The 24,740-nt window shown below is 33.6% G+C and overlaps 4 protein-coding genes and 2 pseudogenes across 8 annotated transcripts; 3 read left to right on the top strand and 3 right to left on the bottom strand.

Annotated features, from left to right (window-relative positions):
- Window positions 1-87: 87 nt before the first annotated feature.
- On the top strand, window positions 88-1,843 carry TIC21 (translocon at inner membrane of chloroplasts 21). Its single transcript, NM_127089.4, has 4 exons — window positions 88-446; window positions 700-957; window positions 1,230-1,433; window positions 1,518-1,843. Exons 1-4 carry the CDS (start codon window positions 132-134, stop codon window positions 1,629-1,631), a joined length of 891 nt encoding a protein of 296 aa, NP_565372.1. The 5' UTR covers window positions 88-131; the 3' UTR covers window positions 1,632-1,843.
- On the bottom strand, window positions 1,790-4,170 carry AT2G15280 (Reticulon family protein). Of its 2 annotated transcripts, NM_127088.3 has the most exons (6): window positions 3,913-4,170; window positions 3,641-3,821; window positions 3,191-3,332; window positions 3,044-3,113; window positions 2,729-2,901; window positions 1,790-2,167 (listed from the first exon to the last, which is right to left on the bottom strand). In NM_127088.3, exons 1-5 carry the CDS (start codon window positions 3,950-3,952, stop codon window positions 2,729-2,731), a joined length of 606 nt encoding a protein of 201 aa, NP_179130.2. In that variant the 5' UTR covers window positions 3,953-4,170; the 3' UTR covers window positions 1,790-2,167. The 2 variants fall into 2 exon arrangements, with proteins under 2 accessions (NP_179130.2, NP_973467.1); NM_201738.1 differs by lacking the exon at window positions 3,044-3,113 and having other exon boundaries at window positions 1,793-2,167; window positions 2,729-2,854; window positions 3,913-3,989.
- A 104-nt stretch (window positions 4,171-4,274) lies between these two features.
- Window positions 4,275-4,686, top strand: AT2G15271 (annotated as a pseudogene). The gene has a single exon.
- A 27-nt stretch (window positions 4,687-4,713) lies between these two features.
- AT2G15270 (PRKR-interacting protein) lies at window positions 4,714-6,312 on the bottom strand. 2 transcript variants are annotated; one of them, NM_001335448.1, is made up of 3 exons: window positions 5,925-6,265; window positions 4,851-5,223; window positions 4,724-4,759 (listed from the first exon to the last, which is right to left on the bottom strand). In NM_001335448.1, exons 1-2 carry the CDS (start codon window positions 6,174-6,176, stop codon window positions 4,891-4,893), a joined length of 585 nt encoding a protein of 194 aa, NP_001323551.1. In that variant the 5' UTR covers window positions 6,177-6,265; the 3' UTR covers window positions 4,724-4,759; window positions 4,851-4,890. The 2 variants fall into 2 exon arrangements, with proteins under 2 accessions (NP_565371.1, NP_001323551.1); NM_127087.2 differs by having other exon boundaries at window positions 4,714-5,223; window positions 5,925-6,312.
- Window positions 6,313-10,134: 3,822 nt separating this feature from the next.
- On the bottom strand, window positions 10,135-13,615 carry AT2G15260 (RING/U-box superfamily protein; the record flags this gene model as incomplete). Its single annotated transcript, NM_127086.1, has 6 exons — window positions 10,135-10,253; window positions 11,611-11,897; window positions 12,380-12,435; window positions 12,529-12,701; window positions 13,070-13,489; window positions 13,582-13,615. The coding sequence occupies 6 exons, from the start codon at window positions 13,613-13,615 to the stop codon at window positions 10,135-10,137; spliced, it is 1,089 nt and encodes a 362-aa protein (NP_179128.1).
- A 5,554-nt stretch (window positions 13,616-19,169) lies between these two features.
- On the top strand, window positions 19,170-24,455 carry AT2G15250 (annotated as a pseudogene; the record flags this gene model as incomplete). The annotated part of the gene is made up of 1 exon: window positions 19,170-24,455.
- Window positions 24,456-24,740: the final 285 nt, after the last annotated feature.

Here is a 24,740-nt window from a genome sequence, read left to right as displayed (position 1 = left end):
AAGAAAATATTCTCAATGGGCCGTTAGGTAGCAAAAGCAAAAAGCCCATTGCAACTGTGAAGAATAGACGAAGCCTTAAAAGAACACCAATTCGCTACTTTACTCTTAAAATAAACTCTCCACTAAAAAATATGCAATCACTACTCTTGCCGCCGGCGAGTTCCTCCGGCGTATCCGCCGTCGCGCTACGGCCAGGTTTCCAGCACTCATTTAACCACCAAAGCCTCTCTACTCGCTCCCTGCCATTGTTTAATCCACTTCTCTTAGCTCCGAAGAAGAAAACCACCATCTCCTCATATCAATCGCCACCGTCTCTGTCCGTCTACGGTTTCCAAATCGGAGGATCTAAACCTAGTTTCACACCATCCACGGTGGCATTTTCATATCCGACTTCTCCGTCTTCCGTTCCCGGTGATAATGAGGTCGACAAAGCAAAACTCGCTCAGGTTCTCTATCCATTTCTTCGCCTTTTTCACAAGCTAGCTGAAATTGAATGTAGAAAGAGAGAAAATGATCTAACAAATCGAAATTAGTTACAATCTGCTTTTGATTTTAGGAAGTAGATAACAATTTAGGATTTGAGTTTTCAGAATTGAAATTTTGAAAAGTGCTTAGTGTGAAGAATCTTTATGCAGTAACTGTATTGGTGTGGAAGAGATTTTTTTTGTTTTATGAGTATGGGTGGTTTATTATTCACAGGTTGCAAAGAGATTGGAGAAGACTTCAAGGTACTTTAAGAGACTAGGGAGTATTGGTTTCTGGGGGCAGCTTGTGTCAACTGTGGTTGCAGCTGTGATTCTATCCTTCTCCATTGTTGTAACTGGGAAACCTACTTCACCTGCTACTTTCTATGCTACTGCTAGTGGGATTGCTGCTGCGTTTGTCTCGGTTTTCTGGTCGTTTGGGTATATTCGGCTCTCCGAGAGGCTCCGTCGAACTTCCATCGACCCTGCCAAGGTAAATATGTCGTTCTCTTCATTGTAGTTCAATCCTAATCAGTGAACACCCATACAATAGCGCTTGTAGGTACGTATGGTCAACTTTGTTTGTTAAAGACCGGTCTGTGAACCTAGATTTAGTAGCAGCTCTTGAACCTTGGATCATGTCCAGTCAGGTTGCCCAGGTCACCCAATAGCGGTTACTACTCCTACTTGAGTCCTGATACTCAGTTTTGTAGTTTGGTGTCTAAAGGAAAAAATCCAGTTTTAATAAAGGTTGTGTTGTTGCAGGCGCCGCCTCGCGCTGATGTTGTGAAAGGTTTGAGGAGCGGGATTATGGTAAATATTTTGGGAATGGGATCAGCACTACTCGGGATGCAAGCAACAGTTGGATTTTTAGTTGCAAAGGCTTTAACAACTTCAGCAAACCCTTTCTACCAAGGAGTCTCTCAGGGATACAGTCCCGTTCTTGCTCTTGATGTCTTCCTAGTTCAGGTATTAAGCTCTAATTGTGTTCTTATTATAAGTCTTACTTTATTTGTGTAAGTTCACTTTTTGACTTGAGAGCCATTTGTGCAGGCATCGGCGAACACCTTACTCTCTCATTTCCTTGGTCTTGTTTGCTCGTTGGAGCTGTTGCGGTCTGTGACAGTGCCCAATTCGGAATCTGTCGTAGTTCCTAAGGTTGCTTGAGTTTCTGCCTTTTTCAGCCTCACTTCATGTATTCATAAACGTTGAAAGCTGGGGCTGTTGTTTCCTTTTATAACCGAGAACCAACGATTGCGGATTCAATGGCTTTGTTAGCAACATTATTGAACTACATAACTCAAAATCACAATTCAACATAAGAAGATAAAAAACTGAAGAACATTTTTCATTCTTTCAATTCCAGTATCTCGTAAATCACATAAGAGACTAACTTGTTTTTTTATTGTCTCCATATAAATTTCAAGCACTAGTCTCGAGCTTAAAACCATTTGCTAGCCCGAAGCTGCCCCAATACGCTGATTAGAATCACATTTAGTTCCTGAAGTTACACAGACATGGACTTCTCTATCCACAGTGTCTATATAAAGAGAGAATCAAATGAAGGGTTGGTTCATGACAAAACCACACTCAAGTCTCAACTTCTCTAATTCATCTACAATCATAGCTAGTTACGTCGCCTGTTGCACTCTTTACTTAGTTTTACCTTCCCACTCAGTCCAATTCTGTCTTGTTTTCTTTCACTGCATCCAACGAAAAGAGTACTAACAGATTAGTATTGGTCTATGAAGAGGATATCACTTTGGTGTGATATGTTCAAAGAAGCAAATATGCAACTGGTATCAACACAGAACACGCAAAATTGATGTACCACTGATATCTATATAAATACTTAACAGTCAACATCTAAGCATATTTTGTTGATGTGTTGTAGTTCTATTTTATAAACAATATGGCTGATGAGATTCTAACCGGTGAACTCCTCATCTAATTGAATACACCATCAAAGAAACTTGATTAATGTGATGAGTCTCAAAACTCTCTACTAATGCTCAAACAAAACCCTGCGCAAGTCTATAATCCCCTCCTAATGTATTCTCCACACTCTTTTTTAAAATTTTCAGCTATCAGCTAATGTAAGCTCTGTTGTTGAGCTGGCGAAGCTATGCCTGAACCAACAACCCTAGGCTAGTTGAAATATTAGAGCACTAGGCTTAACAAGAACACCTTTATCAAAGGAACAATGAGCAATGTATCACAGGACTAACTGAATAAAATGGTTTAAGAAGGTTCAGTATGCTTGCCTATTGCATCTTCTTTATCTTATTTGTGGGCTTAGCAATAATCTTCTGTAGTAATCTTTCATCGATCTTCCTGTACTGTGTCTGAATGACTCGATGAGTTAAAGATAGCTTCTCGTCAATAAGATCCTGGTATCTCTCGTACAAAAAGGGAATCAACAGACTCAGAACAACACCTGTCCATTTATATCACACAGAGAAAGTCAATTAGCAAGTCTTGAGTACAAAATGTATACTCTTCCCCTTGTGGAGATACTTATAGGTTCTATCAATAATGAACAATGTAAAGAACAAAGGAAAAACAAAAAAACTACTCACCAAGATAGAGTATTGTGAGGAAGTTTAAGAAATTTCCAACAAATGATACTGTCCACAACACAACACTCACCTACCATAAGCAATCTCAATGTATCAATTTCAAGTAGAAATCTATTGGAAAAAAACAAAAGGGACAAGTTTGCTGACCCGAAAGAGTTGCTTTGCATTTCTTCCCACGTAAATCTCACGAGCAACAGCGAGCACGGTATTAATCCAGACTCGTATAGCATCAGCCACCATAAACACAAATTCCTCAGTGATTTCAAGATTAGGTAGTTGAGGCATAGGCCTAGTCAATAACAATCACAGTAAATTTCAGATTCAGCTTTAGCACAGAGGTAATGCAAACTTTTCTTCATACTTAACCATATCTTATCTACAAATTAGATACCTATAGAAAAGAATAGCAGATTTGGCCCAGAGGCATAGGTCTGGTCAAGAAATTTCAGATTCAGCTTTAGCAAACATACTTAAACCTGTAACCATTATCTTCTTATCTACAACAAACTTATGCAAACATTGTGACATTCTTCTTCACTAAAACTATGCAAACCAAAAATAATGTGACATTATACAATCAGGTTTAGATGATGATACCTATTGAAGAGAATAGCAGATTTGGCCCAGAGGAAGAGTATAACGACGGAGAGAAGCTGAGTATTAACAACAAAGGGGAAGAAACTGTATCCACATTTCTCAAAGAGGAACCATAACAATGTCGTTGATCCAAGTAGAAGAAACCCTCCGCGTCGATTCTTCCACATGATTAAATCTGCAACTGCATCAGTTCAGAAATCATATGAATCGGTAGATCTACACGTTAATGGAGTCGTAGAACAATGAAACAATGAGAGAAAGAGAGAAGAAACCTGAGCCGAATCGTATCGATTGATGAACAGATTCTTCCATTGCAGCGAATCAATATCTCTCACGAATCCCAAAATTGTTTTGAGTCTCTTCGTTTTACGCACATAGTCGTCTCTTCAATTTAAGCAGTTTGTGCGGTCTATGTCACCATTCATGGCCTTAACTAAATTTCTTTTTTGCTTTTAAACCATTCTTATCTTTGAGTAATTGATCTGATTCTATCTTTTGGCATTTCTTTTTTTTTTGGTTCACAATTTTTGTTGTTCCTTTAATCTCCATTTTCCATTGTGAACAATATATACATTACTTTGGAATATAGAGATGTTAAATCGGTGTATCAACAATTCAAAGATGGGGTATTTTTATATTAAACGGAATGCTTTTTGCTGGAACAAGTTGTGGTAGTAGCTTAGTCTGGAAAGCTACTACACACTCTGAGTCTGATGATCCATTCAAATACTTGACATCTCTCGAGGGACATCATAGTGGTGAAGTCACTTGTTTTGTACTTTTGTTGTTGGAGGTCAAGTGCTATACTCTGTCGATAAAACAATCAAGGTGTGGGATCTCAACACCCTGCAATGTATAATGACCTTGAAGCAACATACTGGCACTGTAACATCACTCTTATGTTGGGACAAATGTCTGATATCGTCTTCCTTGGATGGGACCACACGATTGGCACACTCACAATTGGTCCTCAAGGATTGCTATTCAGTGGACACAAAAGTGGGAACTTGCGTGTATGGAGCTTAGCTGCTGGCACCAAAGTTTAGTCGTTTTAACAATTTTCGACTAAAGAATTTTGGTTTACTTGTCAATATACATTGGTGGTTGATTTGATGAACCCTAATCCAATACAAAAGCCGATTAAAACCTGCTCCATTTCTTTTTCCCGTACATTGTTGAAAACAAAAGGAAAGAAAGAAACGAATCTCACAAAGATAGTTTTGGAATCATGTAACATGTCACAATAAAAGCTATGAACGGTTCTCTTGGAACTTGATATTAAACATTGGACGTAAAGGTTCTAGCACAGACTCTTCTTCTACTTCATCTTCACCTTCGTCAGATGATATTTCTCCTACTCTCGGTTGCTTTACTTCTTCCTCAGTAGTGTTTGGTTTTTGCTTCTTCTCCTGTTTCTTCTGCTTCTTCTTTTGGCGTTTCAAACGCTTCTTCGATGTTTTTTCCTCTGCAGCTTTCTGTTTCTCTTCTCTTCTTATAGTAAACTCTGCCATTTTTAACCGCTTGTTATAGTCAATATCCATCCTTGTTAGTCGGTCTTGTTCTCTCCGCCTCATTTGCCGGTACTGTAATAGAAAAACAATGCATCAGTATTGCACAAGTTTAGATGTCTAGTATAATAAGAAAATGATGTACACACGCTTTATCAATAATCAGGGCCACACTTCAGATAACACTCAGCCACAACCTATAGAATCAACACAACGACCATCAACCATTAATTACTAATACCCACATGAGCTTCTCGCAACTAATACTCTCAGTTCAAGCTCTACCGACTAAGTAATCAACGTCACAAAACACTTATAGACTAAGAAATTTAAGATTCCTATCACATGTACAACAAGGAACTTCTAGTAATTAATCGACTATAGCTTCGAATCCACACTTAGCCATGCCTAAGAACAAAAGACCAGGCATTCTTCACAAACAATCCAGCTGATTTTCAGTTACTGAAGAACAGAATTCATATACAGAAGTTGAAATCATTCACAGATCACAGCCATCAAAAGACTAATACAGGATAGTCTATGGAACATTCTATCAAACTCTTATATAGGCATAAAGGCATTGTGATCCATCACAAAACTAAGAAAACAATGTCAACACAAAGTCCACTAAGATAATTCAGATCCCAACAATGAACTTCTCGTAATTGATTACCACACCTAACTACGCCTAATAACAAAATACAAAGCCTTATCTGCAGTTTCAGATTCCAGATACAAAGCCTTATCGATTTAAGAGAAAGGCTTAGTTTAGTTACCTGATGGAAATCTCCAGAACCAGAACCAGCGGAACTTCCAGAAGTATTACTAACACGAACAGGAACGTTCTCAAGGATACGTCGGAGCTTTACTTCTAGATCTTCTTCATCTTCAAGCATCACCGGCGGTTTATACTCAACGATAGACGAAGATCCTCCGTGATCAGCCTTCTTCGCTTCCATCAATGCCGACGCCGTAGTGGCAGCAACCACCAATCGTGTGTCGCCTTGCTTTGGCTTCCCGGACGACATTGTCGAAACCCTAATTCCGGTCACACAATTTGGGGATTTTTTTTCCTCTACGATTTTTCGTCAAGACGATAATTTATTAATTTTGCTTTGAGGTCTGTAAAAATTATTGTCGTCTACATATAAAAATAGAAGGGCTTTTTGGGCTTGGGCTGGGTTTGTCTATTTTTTGGGTTGGGTGTATTGGACTTACCTCCTCCATGGTTTTTTTTTGGAGTTAAGTAAATCTAATAATAATAAGACAATCTCAATAAATAGTCTTTTACATTTTTTTAATGGTTGCGTTTTTTCTTTGTCATCTGAATTTTATTAGAAACCAAAGTAGGATACAAGTTCAAATGGTTACGTTTATATATCGTAAATTTTCGTTAACAAATTTACTGTAACTTTTTCGGGTTGCGTCTCTTAATTGTAACTTTTAGTCGAAACATTTACGGTTGTTCTTTTATCGCAAGCACTTTTGAATGGTTGTGTTTGTTTATCGCAACTTTTCGATAGAATATTTATGAGTTTTTTGGGTTTTTCTCGGTTGTATCTTTTTATCGTATTTTTTCAAAGAAATTTGACGGTTGTGTCTTTATATCGCAAACACTTCTGAACGGTTATGTTTTTATCGTAAATTTTTATTAAATATTTACGGGGTTTTCTGATTTTTTTCGTTCTGTCTTTTTATCGTGTATTTTCATTGAAATATAGTCAGGACTTTTTTACGGTTATATCTTTTTTAGTTGGGTATCTTTTTACGATTGTATCTGAATTGTTGTATCTTTTTATATAACGTAACTTTTTGTTACATATTTATGGTTATGTTTTTTGGTTGTATCTTTTTATCGCATATTTTGTTGAAATATTTACGGTTATTTTTCACAGTTGTTTTTTTTATCGTATCTCATCATTAAAATACTCTTTAACGTTAAAGTCGATGGTAACTTTTGTTCATAACTCTTCAACATACATTTTTTTATATTTTCATTATTAAAATATGAAACAAATTTTTATATCCGCTTAGTTGAACTACTGCAACATTTGGTTTACTAACAAATCATTGTAATTTTCTGTTTATTTTAGGAACTATTGTAACCCTTAATATTAATAAAAACCGTTGCAACATCTAGTATATTTGATATCTATAATCGTGTTTCTCGGTATAAAACTTCACAAAATATATTTTTAATTTGTGTAAATGAATTTTCGCAAACCATTTAATTGAACTAACATTTAATTTATTTGACTAATCTTTGCAAATTTTGATTTATTTTATGAATCGTTGTGACATTTAGTTTGTTTGACGAACGCACAACCTTTGGCATATTTAATATATGTGGTCGCTTGTCTCTATATAAATTTTTTTTTTTTTTTAACATCTTCTTTTCCATTGTTATTATGATCAAGAGTTTTCCAGCTGTAAGGCTGACGAAATTACAATCGGAATGTAATCATAAAATAAAATAAAAGTTGAATTTACTAAAATACATTTAAATATTTGCAATTGTTCAGTTGAACCATTGCAACATTTGATTTTTCTGACGAACCATTGCAATTTTTTTTTTTTTTTTTATGAACCATTGTATCATTTAATTTATTTGACGAACTGTTGCATCCATTGATATATTATCTTCAGTAGCGTCCTTAGATTATAACTCTTTTTCACCTGTTTGCCTCTTTTTATCGTAATATTTTTGTAACCTATTTTTCTTTTAGTTTTTTTCTGAACAAATGTTTTATATGGTTAAATATTTTCATTGTAACTCTTCATTAAATATTTAATACATAATAAAAAATCAAAATAAATATCTCATATGGTTGAGTCTTTTCATTGTTACGGATAGTAAAATATTTTTATTTATTTTAAATCTGAATAAATACATATTATGGTTGTTTCTTTTCATTGTAACCCTCCATTAATATTTTATTTTAATTTTTAATAATTGAAAAAATATTTTGTACAATTGTATTTTACAAAGTTGCATCTGGTCATTTAAAATTGTGTCTTTTCCCCTCCATTTTCGTCTTTTCTTCAAAATCGTTCGTAAAACATTTTTATTTTATTTTTAATTTGAATAAATAGTTTTGATGGTTGCATTTTCTTATATTGAAACTCTTCGTTAAATATATAAATTTATTAATTAGAAATTGTTTTTAACAGTTATGTCTTTTTACAATGTTATTTCTAGTCGTTTAGAATCGTGTCTTTTTCCCCATTTTTCGTATTGTTTTATCACAATTTTTTTAAAAAGTTATATATTTTACAAACAATTGTGTCAATTAAATGTTCATATATTTTGAACTTTATATATTTTGTTTACCAAATATTCAATCTACACAACATCGCGGTGGAATACATTCTTAGTATTTATCAATAAAGAAGAAATAGAATAATTTCTAACATATAAATATGGAGAGTTACTAAAATGTCGTAGAATCAAAAGGGAGAATTTGAAACAAAAACATTCTTAAAAAGGTTTTGTTCATCTAAATTTTTTTTACTCAATTTGATTTATGTTTACATGCTTTATTTCTAAGCTTCTTATTACATACTCCAAAACTATGGGTTTTATCTTTTCTTTCTTTCATGACATCAAGAGGAGTTACGTTGGAGCAACAAATATGTCCATAACTACTGCAAAACTAAAAGCCTTTTTGTGTTTCTTTAAATGCGGTTGACTAGCCTAGTGTTGGCGTCTCTAACGTCTTTAACTAGGCTAGATTTCAACAACTTATTTCTCATAATCACATTCATCCTATTCGTATCAAATGGCTAGTGATAGCATCATTTGAGTATTGGTTTTAACTTCAGCCTCTTAAGCATGCTTTTTTTAGTTTTATCTTATCTGATTTTTTGCACATAAACTCTACTATTTGTGTTTTGTTTACAAAGTTACCATGTTTAAAACTTAAAAGGAACAACAATTGCATATTTCCTTCTCGGATCAAGTTTCATAGCAGGAGGAACTGAATCAGACAAATACGAACTAAATCAGAGATGATGAATTGATGATTAAGATATAGTAGGGTGTTGGGAGAATAGAGAGAGTCAGAGACTAGAGATACTAGAGTTAGATAAAAATATATATATATAAGGAACATCATCGTCGTAGACTAGAGTTAGACTACTGCTCTCCTCCGACTTTCCTTGTGATTCCAGAGAGCTTCACTTTCCGATTTTAGTTCTTTTTTGTGTTTCCCGTGTATCGGGCTTTAGCTTCCAAGGATTTCTCTGTTTTCCGCCGACATAAATATTTCAAATCCGCATTTCAAAAACGTATTCTATCCATGTATTCCTCTTTTGTATTATATAATGGAAATCTTTCAGTAAAAAAGAAAAAAAAAGGAACATCGTCGTGGGAAGATGAAAAGACAATAAAGCTGAAATTAAAATTTAACGAGAGAAGGATTCTAGGGTTTTTAAGAATAGCTCATAGTTGTAGCAGCAATAAATTCAAGTGCAATTAATTTTAAAAACAAAAAAGTAAGTTAATATTAATGTTTAAGCATAAATATCTAAATATTTAAATGATGGATTTAATTTCCCACACGCATAGTAACGTAAGTCGCACCTCATACCAAAGCACTCTAGAGCGAGAGCCCTTGTGATAGTGCGTAGCCTCATCTAGGTTAGGCAATGAATTGTGAGCCTTACATTGCCATGAGCTTAGGCGTTGCCTAAACAAGCCATTTAAAATACATGTAGATATATTTCCCCAATATATTTGAACCCAAGAACGTTTTGAGAGATAAGATGTGAAAGTTTAATTTTGCCAAAGTTCTAGAATTTAAGATTTTTTTTGGGTCAAACTAATTCATAATATTATTTAAAATTCAAACAAAGAGTGTGGAAGATAATCTTAACCCTTACACTCGACAAACTAGAAGAGAAATTAAACAAGTCACCACAAAGGAAATAAGATAGAGAGACATCAAATCGATAAATTATCTAGGTTAAAGCTGTGAAGCTTTTCGCCTAAGAAGAGATCCCGATGAGTCCATGAACATTCTCCAGCCGTTGAATGGTCACTTTAACTTGTGACGTTGAAAAATAATTTGAACTTCCGGTCCTCGACGAACAGAGAACCGTTGCATCTAGAACATAAAAGAATAAATGTAACTCTAGTTTATGTAAATCTTACTTAAAAGAATAGATCTCTTCTAAGAGTTCAAAAGGAAACAAAACAACTTCGTTCCTAAAGTCACAAAACAGATAAGTTGATATAGATATGTCACATATTCAATGGCTAAAAGAGACTTTCAAGAGAATTAGTTAGAGCATCATCATTAGACAATTTTTGATAGATGTCTTTAGTATAAATTAGTAATAAAATTAAAGACATCCCTCTTTTTCTTGTGTCTCAAATGTCTTTTCAAAGACACAAATCTTAAACTAAAGACACCCACTATTTGTTTATTATTATTTGTATTAGTTTTATATTTAGAGACACCCACAAATAAATGACCAATGTGGGTGTTCTTAGAGCCCTGGTAGGCAGAGCCGTGCCTATTAAGATAAAAAAGAAACATTCGCCTACGATTACAAAAAACGAAGAGGCTATATTTGTTAATTACATGTTTATAAGTATTATGGAAGCAATAACGTTACAAAGATTAATACAAATGACAAAGGAAAGTAGTATAATATACAATATATACAAGGAATCTTTAATACACTTAAGGCAATAACTTAAAGTCTTCTTTTCTCACTTCTTTTTTTCCTATCTCATTAAATTTTCTTTTCTCACTTCTTTAATACACTTAAGGCAATAATCATATTTATCAAACTTTGTTAATTATTTTTATATATAGATACTATATTTTGGATATTACCATTATATATATATATATATATTAAATTTTTATTAACTACCAAAATTATATTTTATTTTATTAACATCATGCACTATACCGTTTGAATGGTAACACAATAATAATACTAACACAATTTACTAAATTACACATTATAATCAACCTAATTTTTTTTTTGGCATATTTTTGTTCTAAATTATTTTTTTTGTTTTGCTTAAAATTTTCGTAATTTATTATTAAACTTTGAACATTAAAATATTTTTTTTGTTATGTGTACATTATTTTATTAAAACTATTAAACTATATTTTTTCGCCTATGGCATCAAAATTCCTCGGCACGGCTTTGCTGGTAGGTTTTCTCTATTAAGAACAAATCAGATAATAAAATAAACCAATGTCCATAAAACAAGGATTCACTCCTCACACTGCTAAAGCATAGATGGAGAAACATCAAAAGCTACATTGAGCAAATAACCAATATAAATTGAAAATTAATTCAAGGTTTCTAAAATTTTTTTAAAAAACAAAGTTCACTTATTTAATTAAACTAAAGTTTCATTAGAATGGAAAGAACATGATAAGGATGCTTAGTACAGCCTATAGCCGCATAAGCTGCCACAACTACTTCAACTTCAGCCACTTATCCCATTGCCGTTGCCATTGCCACCAAAGGTGCTGCTTCCTCCGTTATCACCATTTCCATTGCTTTCTCTGCCTCTATGGTTGCCACTTCTTTCTCCCATTTCAATTCTGTCACCGTAAATCATGCGGTATATCTCATCTTCGACCATGAGGTGATGCCTCGATGACAGGAAAGGCTGAGTACTCTCCCATACGTCAGATGGGTTAAGTTGCACCGTGCTAGTGCTTGGACATGACAAATTCATTGGTGCATTAATCATTGAGATGTCGGATCTTCCTAAGGGACTACAAAAAGAATAAAAATGAAGATTTTTCATCGATTAATAAAATAAAATAAACATAAGAAATTTTATTGAAAATAGTCGAAGACATGAAATATATTTTACCTATGGTTCAAAAGTGGATGTGAAAGGTAATGCCTAGCTCTCATCACCCCTGGCCGTACAAAACTCCAGAAAATACTTTTGTTTGATGGTACATGAATATGCGGAAACAACGGATATGGGCTGCGATAAGTGAATGGTGGTAGTATCACAGGTGAACCATTAGGAGTAGAGACTTCTTCTGTGTATGTGTCCTCTTGGCTACTTGAATGTGAACTCTCAGAGAATTCACGAGCAAAGTACTCAGTAACGTAGAAAGAACACTCTACATAAAGACATAGACCCCTACGATGTTTTGACAGAGCGGGATGTTAAAGTGCAAATTTTGCCACAAGTTTTACAGCATTAAAGTATTAATGTAACCATATTTAGTGAAAATCTTACTCAAAAGGATACCGTTGACCTAAGCATCCAAAAGGGCACACCTCTGATTTTACAATCTACAAGATACACAAAACATCATTCAAGTATTACTCTATACAAGAAACTCATTTCATAGAATAAGATCTGTTCAAAAACGAAACAAATATTACCATCTGAGAAAAGGATCCAGGATCATTGTCTTCTTCTTCTTCTTCATTATTAGCAATCATACCATTGGGATTGAAGTGAGTACCGTCTGAAAACTGCCAATGACCCGGTTCTATATTTCTACAGTTTGGACATTCCATGAAGCCCTTTGCATTATAGGCTGAGCCGATACAGTCTGTATACAAAGAAAACATGTCAACACAAAATTGTTAGATGTCTATGAAATAACAATAGACCAATGTATTGGATGTATCAAATGCAAGTAGATTAAAAACTCAATATATACTTATGAATGAATTGAATAAAAATGATCCAAAATATCACAAATCATATATCACAATCTTAAACATATAACTCTTTCAAAGTACGTATTTTCTTAATACTTGAGAATCTAAGGATCCATAGTTCTAGAAACGAATTGAAAAGGTAAGTATTTTATATCACTCATATAAACAAAAGCACATAAATGATCACAAATGAAAATTATATTAAAAAAAAAAACAAAGTAATAATTTGGTGTGCAAAAAACTTCAAATAAATTACCGAGGTGAAACTTGTGAACACATTTAAGTGTAACCAGTGTTCGTTGAACATCATTCTCATTGACCAAAGCCCCACGACAAATCGAACACAAATCCAAGTCACCGAGATAATCTGAGTCTTTTGGAGAATCATGATTCTCTTCATCAATAAGATTCTGAGAATCACGAATCTCTTGATCAACATGATTAGAAGAATCATGATTCTGTTTAGCAACATGATTCATAGAGTCATGATTCTCTTCATCAACAGGATTCAGAGCATCACGATTCTCTTCATCAACAGGTTCAACGTTGAGGTCCAAAGTTTCATCAACAGGTTCCACGTTGAGATCAAAAGCAAATCTTTTGCCTTCATTAACATTGCTACTTCCTGAACTCTTAGAATATATTCTCTCTACTTGTTTATTGACTCTATGAAACTCTAAAATGGATAGTTTATATAAGATGGGTGCTACTCAAAATTTTACTCTTCTTTAGACTCTTTTGCCACCTTTTGAAAAATGTAATTATTACCAATTAATAACCGATATTTAATAGTTCGCGCCATTTCTATATCTAACGACTTTGTCTGGTAGATTTTATTTAAAAAGTTGTTAGAGATATTACTAAATATCTCGTGCCAATTTTAGCTAACAACTATTATGGACCAATTATATCATAGTAATATAAGATATATCTAGTTTAAAATTATTTTTGGCCAATTATAGTAAAGTGTCTCTCTATTTCTATCTAATGACTAATGTCATAATTGTATTTAATGATTATGTAACAAATAGAACTAAAATAGTTAAAATATCTTTTGCTAATTACATCTAATGACTGATGTCAAATATCATTAAAAAGATAAAATAATATTTTGTACCAATCATATCTAAAGACAATTGCATGCCAAATATAGATAAAATTTGTAATTGACACCAACTATTAATGTGTATTACAACAAATTATATTTAATTAGTATTTTTGGGAAATTTTTTATTTTTCAACTTTTTATATTTATATTTTATGGTATGTAGCTAAAAAAATCCAAGAGTTGAATAAAGAGATAAATATTATAAATTATATTAAATTAATTAATGAGTTGGAAAAAACACCAAAATTAATTTATGAAATTTATAGTATATATATATATATATATCATTGTTTCTACCTTTTTCTACTTTAATGCATTGAATATTACAAAAAATATTATTACTACTAAATCATATATATGAAAGTTGGCCAACTCTCTCCATATGATTGACACATCATCACTTTAACATTTGTCATGTGTCCACTGAATAATTAATGTAAGTTCTTCAACTTCTAATTTATAGATTAATGATGTATTTATTATTTAATTTTACAAATTTAATTGTACTAATACTAAATCTATTTTGTTATTATATGTTTTTCAATAAAATTATTTTATTAGTTTTCTCATACTCGATGATTTTTTTTTTTGTAATTTTAACTCAAATTATGAGTGTATAGTAGTCATGGATTAGTTAATAGTTTGAATAGTTTGCATATTGTTATATATCTATATAATAAATCGCCGAGACTGAAAAGTATGTAAGAAGTTTAATCATCAAATTCTTAGATTTCGAAAATTCCAACATTACCCTCTATTAAATTGGTTTAAGACGAAGATTGAAATTGTGTGTATAATACATTGTTGAGAATGTTGTTAAGAAAAAATATTTTAATACTAAGAATAATTACTTATTACATGAGTGAATGATTAGATAATTAAAATTATATTTAAATGAAACGATACAAAAAATCTGAAAATACCGCAGCGTAGCGAGAATGATTACCTAGTCCAACTAAAAAGAGTTGTTTAAAGCCTCTCAATATGTCCACATCAGCAAAAATAAAATATAAAAACCTAAGAAGAAGCCATGTCACCTCATTGTCTTCTTTCTTTGGATAAACCTATGAGCATCATTGAAAAGAATAGCAACTTTAGTTTGTGTCTCTCATCCACGTTATGAAGATCTCATGGAGAAATACTAGCTTTAACTATGTTGAGGCCATAAAGAGGTGCCGAAATCATAACATAGTAGTAGGTTATCCTGAGTCTCATCTTGATGTGAACGAATGCATCATTGACTAAGGATTTGCATTCCCATGAAGCAAGTCGAACCCTTGTGGGAAACATGTCCAATTGAGAAATCCATATCATAAAAGAATACATTAGACCCATTTGAACCAAATAACATCATCCCAAGATACTTTGTTTGCTCTAGACCTTAAAGATTCCTAAGTATGGCCTGCATGAAATCCGTTTAAGTTGCATGGATCAGCCACTCTTGAGTGTAGAGGTAACCGTATTCGCAAAGGTCCTTATGTCTCAAACGTTTCAGGATATGACCCATTGGTGTTCACGAATCAAACTAAAAACACTCATTACAGCCATATTCCACTCGGGCATTGTATAATAAGTTTCTCAGCAAAAGGTCTTAGGTTTAGTAAAACATTCCAATTCCAAGTGTTCCAAGTTGTTTCTTCAAGCATAAGTTTTTTTGTAATATTGTATTATTCTTGTATCATACTGTTATGTTCCATGAAGATGGGGTATATCCTTTGGATGTTCTGCTAAAGATCTGTAATTTATATTGTTACATAACTAGATTCTGTAACTAAAATTTTTTAAATTTTAAGTTATATATTTTGTTAAGATTGTTTGTTTTGTTTAATGTTTAAGATTGTATAATAGTATTTTAATTTTTAATTTTAGAATTTCACATATGGTATAAAGTTTTATTTTAATATCGATTCAAACCCATCCTACCATATAACTCCGTCCAATGACTTTTAAACATCATTTTGTTATCCTTTTCAATAATATTTTAATTTTAAAAATATATAATTATATTAAATCTAAAAATTTATTTAAGTTTCTAATCTAAACATTTAATATCGTGTATTTAATTAACAATTAAACAGAAGTAGAAGCCTGAGATATCGAATACGCCCACTTTAATAATCATTGAGACGTAACTTATATTGCTAGTAATGACAACATTTTTCTAGTGCACAAAGAAATCAATTAATGTCAATGACGTTAAATTGTATATATTGCTAATATTTATTGCAAAAGCCAGGTTTTGTAGCCAAAATATCTCCGAAAATATGTATATTGATTTGGCTATAGAATCAACTTGCTAAAGTGAAATATTATAATTGTTCAAATATTATAAACTTTTATCAAATTTAAAATATTATAAATATTTGAACTTTATAATAATTTATAAGAAATTTAAACATTATAAATATTTATATTTTTTACTACAGGTGAAATCTTATTATTAACGGGCTTGAGTCGATAATAATACATGACAATTTACTACGGTTGAAATCGTAGAATTAAAAACCAAAAAATAATTATACAATCTTAAACATTAAGTAAAACAAAAAACATTAACAAAACATATACAACTAAAAAATTATTTTTTTCTTAAAAAGCATCTCGATTATTTTGTAAGAAGTTTAAACTTTATAAATATTTAGACTTTATGCAACATGTGAAATCATAGAATTGACGGGTTTGGGTTGATATTAATACGAGATGGTATACTACTGGCAAAATCCTAAAAAATAATTAAAATATAATTATACGATCTTAAACACTAAGAAAAACAAACAATATTAACAAAACAAATACAATTTAACATATAATTATTTTAAAAACAAATCTCGATTCTTTTATAAGAAGTTTAAACTTTATAAATATTTAAACTTTATACTATCTGTAAAATCCTAGAATTGATGGGTTTTGGTCGACATTATTACGAAATGGTATACTACGGGCAAAATCGTAAAATTAATAATTAAAATACAATTATACAATCTTAAACACTAAATAAAATATACAATATTAACAAAACAAATGCATTTTAAAATTTCAAATTTATAGTTATAAAATATCGTCTCTCGGTGTATCATACATTTAAATCAAACAAAATAATAGCATATATCTATAGATCATTCTAAAAAGAAAATTTAGTTAATAAAATTAGGTTTGCGGTGTACCACTAGTTAATCTCTAATATAATACATAAAGTTAAAAAAAATCTCAATATAGTTCTCTGCATATATTATGATTTGAAATTTCAAAAGCGGACATATATTACCCAATTGATAAAAAATGTATGTGGTTAACGTCTTATATCGGCTAAATATTTAGACAATGATTTAGAATCATATTATACATTAGACCCAGATCCAATTAAAGGTGATCATTTTATTATTTTAACACCACCAATATTAAACATATAAAATCAACTTGATTTAAATAAGATTGTATGAAACCAAAAATATCTCGTGGTATACCGTTACTTAATAACAATTGTAAACTATAAAAAATAAATATCTATAAAATGATATAGTTTATAAATTCTTATCTATAATAAATAATTAGTAAATTTTTTAAGCCACTACTTTTCAAAAATAAATCATCAGTGTATAATTAATTTATTTCTCGCAAACGTGAGAGAGAAAAGTAATTTTGTTTTATTTGTTATTCCAAAATGATAACATCTCTAGTTTAACTTTGTCCATGAGAATTGAGATGTGCGTATTAACAATCAACAAAAAAACTGCTCTGTTCTTTCTCTTAGTAGCTCAATTTAGCAAATTTCTCAACGCCGTTCTCTCGCCGTCCCAATCCTCTTTGGTTTAAGAACTTCTCCCTCTTCAGTATTTCTTGATAGTTGAGCGGAGCCTCTGTCCGAAGATATTCCGGTTTTACGTCAGAGTTTGCAATCTGTCGCTTTTTAACCGTTAGTCAGCAAAGTTGGTTTCTGTTTCTTCCCGTTACAATTCTTTGTGAATTGTTTTGAAGTGATTTTCTCGGTAAGGTCAATTCAAGAGTGATCTTTCTTCATGACTATGGATCTAGATAAAGCTATAATGAAGATGTCAATTAAAGATGACGGGTCTTTGATTCTTTCCAATCAAGCTAAGTTTAGCTCTATGGAGAGGAATAGTTGTAGTATTATGGGCAGATTTCTGAATCCCCCTCATCAAAGGATGTCAAATTGGATATTAGACATGCCTAGAATTTGGCGTTTATACTCAAGGGTCCGTGGCGTTGCCTTATCACAAGAACGATACCAATTCTTCTTCAAATAAGAGGAAGATCTACTTGAAATCCTAAAAACGGGTGTGTGGACTCAAGATGGTGTGTTATCATGGATCGTTGGGTGGAACAACAGCCGGAGGAGTACTTGGTGTTTCTTCCTGTTTGGGTTCGTCTCCGTAATATTCATGTCAATTATTATACGGAGGAGACGATTAAGGAAATTGCTTCTTGTCTTGGAGAGGTTTAAAGGTGGAATTAGATTTGGAAAAGTCTCAAGCTCAAGACTATGTGAGAGTTCAAGTGGTTTTTGATGTTAGGAATCCATTGCGTAACTCTAAGGAAGTACAAGTGCCTACTGGTGAAGTAGTCTCAGTCACTTTTGATTATGAGCATATCCGAAAAAGATGTTTTCTGTGCCAACGTCTTACTTATGACAAAGCTGATTGTCCCAGCAGGCAACAAGGAAGTCGGCAAATTCCCTGGTGAGAGTTTAAAGAAGGTCCATGTGAACTTAAAGTCTGATAAGATTATTAATCCCTTGGTGGGAAGGGATTTTAAGGATATTCAGGCAGATAAAGATGTGAAAAAGAAATTTGGGGTCATAATGAAGCGACAAGATTTAGTAGTTCAAGATCATGTGGTTTCTCCTCCTTCTTCACCAAAGTTTTTGATGTTACCTGAGGAATTGCAAGGATCGTCAACGGCAACTCATTCTCAACTGATGCAGTCTCCTTTAGAGAAGCCATGTTCTGAATTTATTTCTCTGGATTTCTCGTCGGGCTTTAACCCCTCTCTTGATCAAGGTGGTTCCTCAGGGTTGAGTATCAAGCAGAAAAATCCTAGAAAGAGCAAAGCTCTAGCGATAAGGAAACAAGTCGTGTCTTCTTTGACTACAAATGATATTGAGGTTAGTTTTAATCCTAAGTTTGACATTACTTACAAAAGGAAGAACCAGGGATCTGGAAATGAATCGTTAAAATGTCTTAAGAGAGATGATAATACGGTGGTTCCTAGTGAACCACCACAATATCAATAAGGCATCCTAAGTTGGAATTGCCAAGGTTTGAGGAATCCTTAAACAATTCGGCACTTTAAAGAAATGAAAAAGAATATTTTCTGGATATTTTATTCCCATGGAAACCATGAATTCTGATATGTTTATTCTGAAAGTCTTTAGATGGTTAGGTTATGATTACTTTAACATAATAGAACCGGTTGGAAAGAGTGGTGGATTAGCTATTTTTTGGAAAAATAAGCTACAACTAGAATTCCTTTTTGAAGATAAGAGTCTCTTGGATTTAAAAGTATCTCAAGGAAGTAGAAGTTGGTTTGTTTCTTTTGTTTATGGGAACCCTGTGTTGCAGCTCAGATCTCTTTTGTTGGAGAAATTAAGCAGTATTGGTCTTTTGAGAAATGAGGCTTGGTGTATGATTAGTGATTTTTCAATGACATTTTGTCTAATAATGAGAAGCTTGGAGGCACTGCTAGGTTGGTATCTTCTTTTCAGCCTTTCAAGGATATGCTATGTAATTGTGACATGCATGAATTAGGAAGTTCGGGTAATGGTTTTACTTGGGGAGGAACTCGGAATGCGCAATGGATTCAATGTAAGTTGGATAGATGTTTTGGGAACTCGGAGTGGTTTACTATGTTCCCGAATTCTCATCAATGGTTCCTTGAGAGATTGGGATCTAATCACAGACCGGTTCTGGTTAAATTTGTGAATGATCAAGAGCTGTTTAGAGGTCAGTTTTGTTTTGATAAACGTTTTGCTGAGGATCCTCATTGTGCATATGCTGTTCTTAGATCTTGGAATGGTGGTAATTCTGAAGGTGCTTCTTCTTCTATGCTTCGTTTGATTCATTGTAGGAAAGCCGTTAGTAGATGGAAAAAGCATAGTGATTTTAATGCTTAGAACCGGATTTTGAGGTTAAGGAAAGATCTGGATGATGAAAAAAGTGAGCAGTATCCTTGTTGGACTAAAATCTCAGATATTCAAGCTCAGTTGGGGGTTGCTTTTAGAGAAGAGGAATCTTTTTGGAGACTAAAGAGTAGAGACAAATGGCTTTTTGGGGGTGATAGAAACTCAAAGTTTTTTCAAGCCATGGTGAAAGCTCAAAGAGCAAAAAATTCGTTGAGCTTTTTGGTAGATGAGAATGACAAGGAACAAACTTTGAACAGAGAGAAAGGCAGGATAGCAGCTGAATATTTTGAGGATTTGTTTACATCTTCTTATCCTGCTAATATGGATGTTGTCTTGGAAGGCTTTTGTCATCGGGTTTCTGAAGATATGAATCAAGATTTAACTCAAGAAGTCACAAAAACAAAAATCTTTAATGTTGTATTCTCCATAAATGCTGACAGTGCTCCAGGTCCTGATGGATTCACTGCTTTATTTTTTCAGAAAAATTGGGAATTAGTTAAGGATCAAATCACTGCAGAAATTAAGGAGTTCTTTCGTACTGGGATTCTTCCTGAAGAGTGGAATCACACGCATTTATGTTTGATCCCAAAGATTACTAATCCTCAACGAATGTCAGATATCAGACCAATTAGCTTGTGCTCAGTCCTATATAAGATAATCTCAAAAATCTTATCTTTCAGACTGAAGAAGCATCTTCCAACCATTGTTTCTCCTACACAATCTGCATTTGTTGCTGAAAGGTTAGTTTCTGACAACATTCTCATTGCACATGAAATTGTGCATAGTTTACAAACCAATCCTAAGATTTCTAAAAGTTTTATGGCATTTAAAATTGATATGTCGAAAGCTTATGATAGGGTGGAATGGCCCTTTTTGAAATGAATTTTGATTGCCATGGGTTTTAATGATAAATGGATTTCTTGAATAATGGGTTATGTGACTTCTTTCTCGTATTCAGTGTTGATAAATGGACAGTCATTTGGTCTTATTAAACCAGAACGAGGTATCTGTCAGGGTGATCCAATCTCACCTTTATTATTTGTCATATGCACTGAAGCTCTGGTTCATATTTTGCAGCTGGCTGAGAATAATTACAAAGTCTGTGGTATTCAGTTTAATGGATGTGGTCTTACAATTAATCACTTATTGTTTGCGGATGACACCTTGTTAGTGTGTAAAACAACCAAAGATGCTTGTGAGGAGCTTATGAGGTGTTTATCGCAGTATGGACTTATATCCGGTCAACTGATTAATGTAGAGAAATCTGCAATCACTTTTGGAGCTAAGGTGGAGGAGGATACTAAACAGTGAATTAAGAATAGATCAGGTATTCAGTTAGAAGGTTGTACAGGGAATTATTTGGGATTACCTGAGAACTTGAGTGGTTCTAAACAAGATTTACTGGGCTTCATCAAAGAGAAAATGCATTCAAGAATGACTGGTTGGTATGCTAAAACTCTATCACAAGGTGGTAAGGAGATTTTGTTAAAATCCATTGTTATGGCCTTACCGGTATATACTATGACTTGTTTCAAGTTGCCAAAGAGTTTATGCACTAAGCTCACTAATGCAAAAGCAGATACTTTTTGAACACAAATTTTCTCAATGCACCTCAAGGAACTAGACCCCCATATGCTTGGAGAAGTATTTTATATGGTAGGGCATTACTTAAAGACGGGTTGAATAGAATTATAGGGAATGGAGAGCAAACAAGTGTGTCGATTGATAAGTGGTTGTTTGATGGTCAAAATCGGAGACCAATGAATATTCATCCTTTGATGAATAAGTTGAAAGTGAGTGAGCTTATTGATCCTCTTACCAGGAATTGGGATTTGAAGAGGCTCGGAGATTTATTTCCTGTGACAGATATTCAACTCATTTTGCAACAAAGACCAGTCAGCAATAATGATCTACCATGATCTTTTTAAAGAAGCTGAAGTCTGTCCTTCTATTAATCCTCTGTATGATAAGATTTGGTCTCTTGAAACGGCTCCAAAAATTAAAGTCTTTATGTGGAAAGTCTTAAAAGGTGCACTTGCAGTAGAAGACAGGTTAAGGGATAGGGGATCGAAGAATGCTGATGGGTGTTTATTTTGCAATGAGGATATTGAAACAATAAATCATATTTTGTTTCCATGTCATTTTGCTCGACAAGTTTGGGCTCTTGCTCTCCTTCAATCCCCTGCAACAGGCTTTGGGAGTTCTATTTTCACTAACATAGATCATGTGCTTCATAGTTCACAGAATTTGGGATTTTCTAGACAATGGAGAACTGTCAATTCTTGGATATTGTGGCTGTTCTGGAAAAACAGGAATAAAGTTTTATTTGATGGTACAGGATCTACAACATCCAACATTGTTGCTAAAGCTTATGTGGATAGTACACAATGGGTCAATGCTCAAGGCAATGGGACTTCTTTGGGGCATACAGCTGTTCAGAAATGGGATCATCCTCCAGTAAATGAACTTAAATGCAACATTAGTGTGGCATGGTCTGGACAACAGAAAGTTGCTGGTACATCGTGGGTGGTTTGTGACTCCACGAAGAAGGTATTGTTTCATAGTAGACGATCTTATTCTCAAGTACAATCCCTTTTTGATGCAAAAATTAAAAGTTGGGAATGGGCTTTGGAGAGTATGAATCATCTGCACTATGATAAAATCACATTTGGTTCCTCATCACATGATATTATTAAGGCTTTGAACAAACCTAAAGAATGGCCGGTGATGATTGGTCATATTGTAGAATTGTTAAGTTTTACTAAAGATAAACCAAACTGGTTTATGATGATGGAATCAGCTCAGTCTAACACAGGTGCGTTTGAAATCGCAAAGAGTGTCATCACAGGAATGAGGTGGCAATCTTATATAGTAAGGAGCTTTCCCCAATGGTTGAGAAGTCTGTTTGAAGCAGAAATGACTCAGCATCCGAGTTTTTGAGGATTACATCTGTTTGAGTTGCAGGTTTGGTAACAGGTGATATTCTGAGGTTTGACCTCATCTCAACGTGGCAATTCTCTAATAGAGGGATGCAAAGAACTGTAGGTGGAGGTAATCAGATTGGGATGATATGTGGTTTTGTTTTTTAGTTAGTTTCCTCTGTCATAGGTTTTCTTTTTATATTTTTCTGCAGTTCTTTTAGTAGTCGGTGATTTTTGTTTTGTCTGTTTTTAAATTTTGAAATTTTTAGAGGTCTATTTGACAATTTTTATTCATTTTGGTTAGGTCTAATCTTTTATATTTCTTTATGTCGAGGTCTCTGTGAGGTCTTATATATATAGTTAGTCGTCTGTAGTTTTTTTAAATGTTCATCCCTTTCTTGTTTCTCTCTTCTACTTGAAATATCATGGCAGATGAGCTTTGGGATGAAATTCAAAACTTGGAGCTTGGTCAGGAGGATCCAGCTCTTTTCATTCCTCATGAAGCATATGTTCTAGTAGAAGATCGAAACAAGCTTAGTTTGACTGCAAGGTCTCTTAATCCACGAGCTCATAATCTTAATTTTGTCATTGCTGCTCTGCCTAGATCCTGTGGATTGACATCGCATGTTCATGGTAGAATTCAAGATGCTACTTATGTTCATGGAACCATGGCTTTTCAATAATTGGTTTGTTGCAAATCATAGATAGGAGCCTGCTCATGCCTTAAATTTTGTGACTATCATCGACCTTAGGGTGCAGATGCGAGGAATTCCTCTTCCCTATGTTTGTGAGGAGACATCTTTGGAGATTGCTCATGAACTTGGTGAGATCATCACTTTGGACTTCCATGATGCAACCACTACTCAAATTGCTTATATTCGAGTCCGAGTGAGGATTGGAATCACTGATAGACTAAGGTTCTTCCAAAGGATCACTTTTGATTCTGGGGAGACTGCTCTCATCAGGTTTTAATATGAGAGGTTGAGGAGGATACGCAGTAGCTGTTTTTGAGTTACACATCACAGGACCTATTGTCCTTATCGACCAAGATTACCTAATTATGGAAGGGAAAGAACTGTATTCTATGATGAAAGGCTTAGATCGACTATGAATTCTCAGTCTCAAATGACTGAGTCTTCCTTTCTAGTTCCTGTGAACCCTCCTCCAAGAATTGCTACCCCACCGTTGAATCATGGAGAGTTTGTTGCAACCCATCCTCATTTTCCTACTCCAAGAGAAGGACTTAACCAACATGTTAGGGGAACTTCTTATCAGGGGCTCTATCAAGGCTAACAAGTCTCCACAGATTCTAATATCACGTCTTCGGTGGGAACAACAGTCACAACTGGTACTCGTCGTGTTTTTGAAGTTGGTCAATCTTCAAGAAGGTTTGAAACAGTGGAAACAAGGAAAAGGCAAGAAGAGAAAGGATCTTATAATGAACAAGATCAAGCGCACATGAAGGAAGGAATTCTGAAACCTACAAAGAAAAGATAAGCACTCTATGAATTCTGTCAAGCTTTTTGGTTTAGGACTGCATTGGTTTCAACAAGTGCAGATCCACGCTCTTGAATAATACGTCAAAGTGGTATGGCGTTCATAACACTTTTTGGTTCAAGGCATACTCTATGGATGCAATTACTGTTTTTTTAACGTTTATTATGTAACTTTTTGGGTATGCAACATGGCTTTTTTTTAACGTTTATTATGTAACTTTTTGGGTATGCAACATGGCTAACCTTGTTGGTTTCTGATGCCA

The sequence above is a fragment of the Arabidopsis thaliana genome, chromosome 2 (genome assembly GCF_000001735.4).
Source record: "Arabidopsis thaliana chromosome 2, partial sequence".
NCBI classification, from domain to species: domain Eukaryota; kingdom Viridiplantae; phylum Streptophyta; class Magnoliopsida; order Brassicales; family Brassicaceae; genus Arabidopsis; species Arabidopsis thaliana.
Note: the sequence above shows the minus strand (reverse complement) of the source record. Positions and strands in the feature narration are given on the sequence as shown.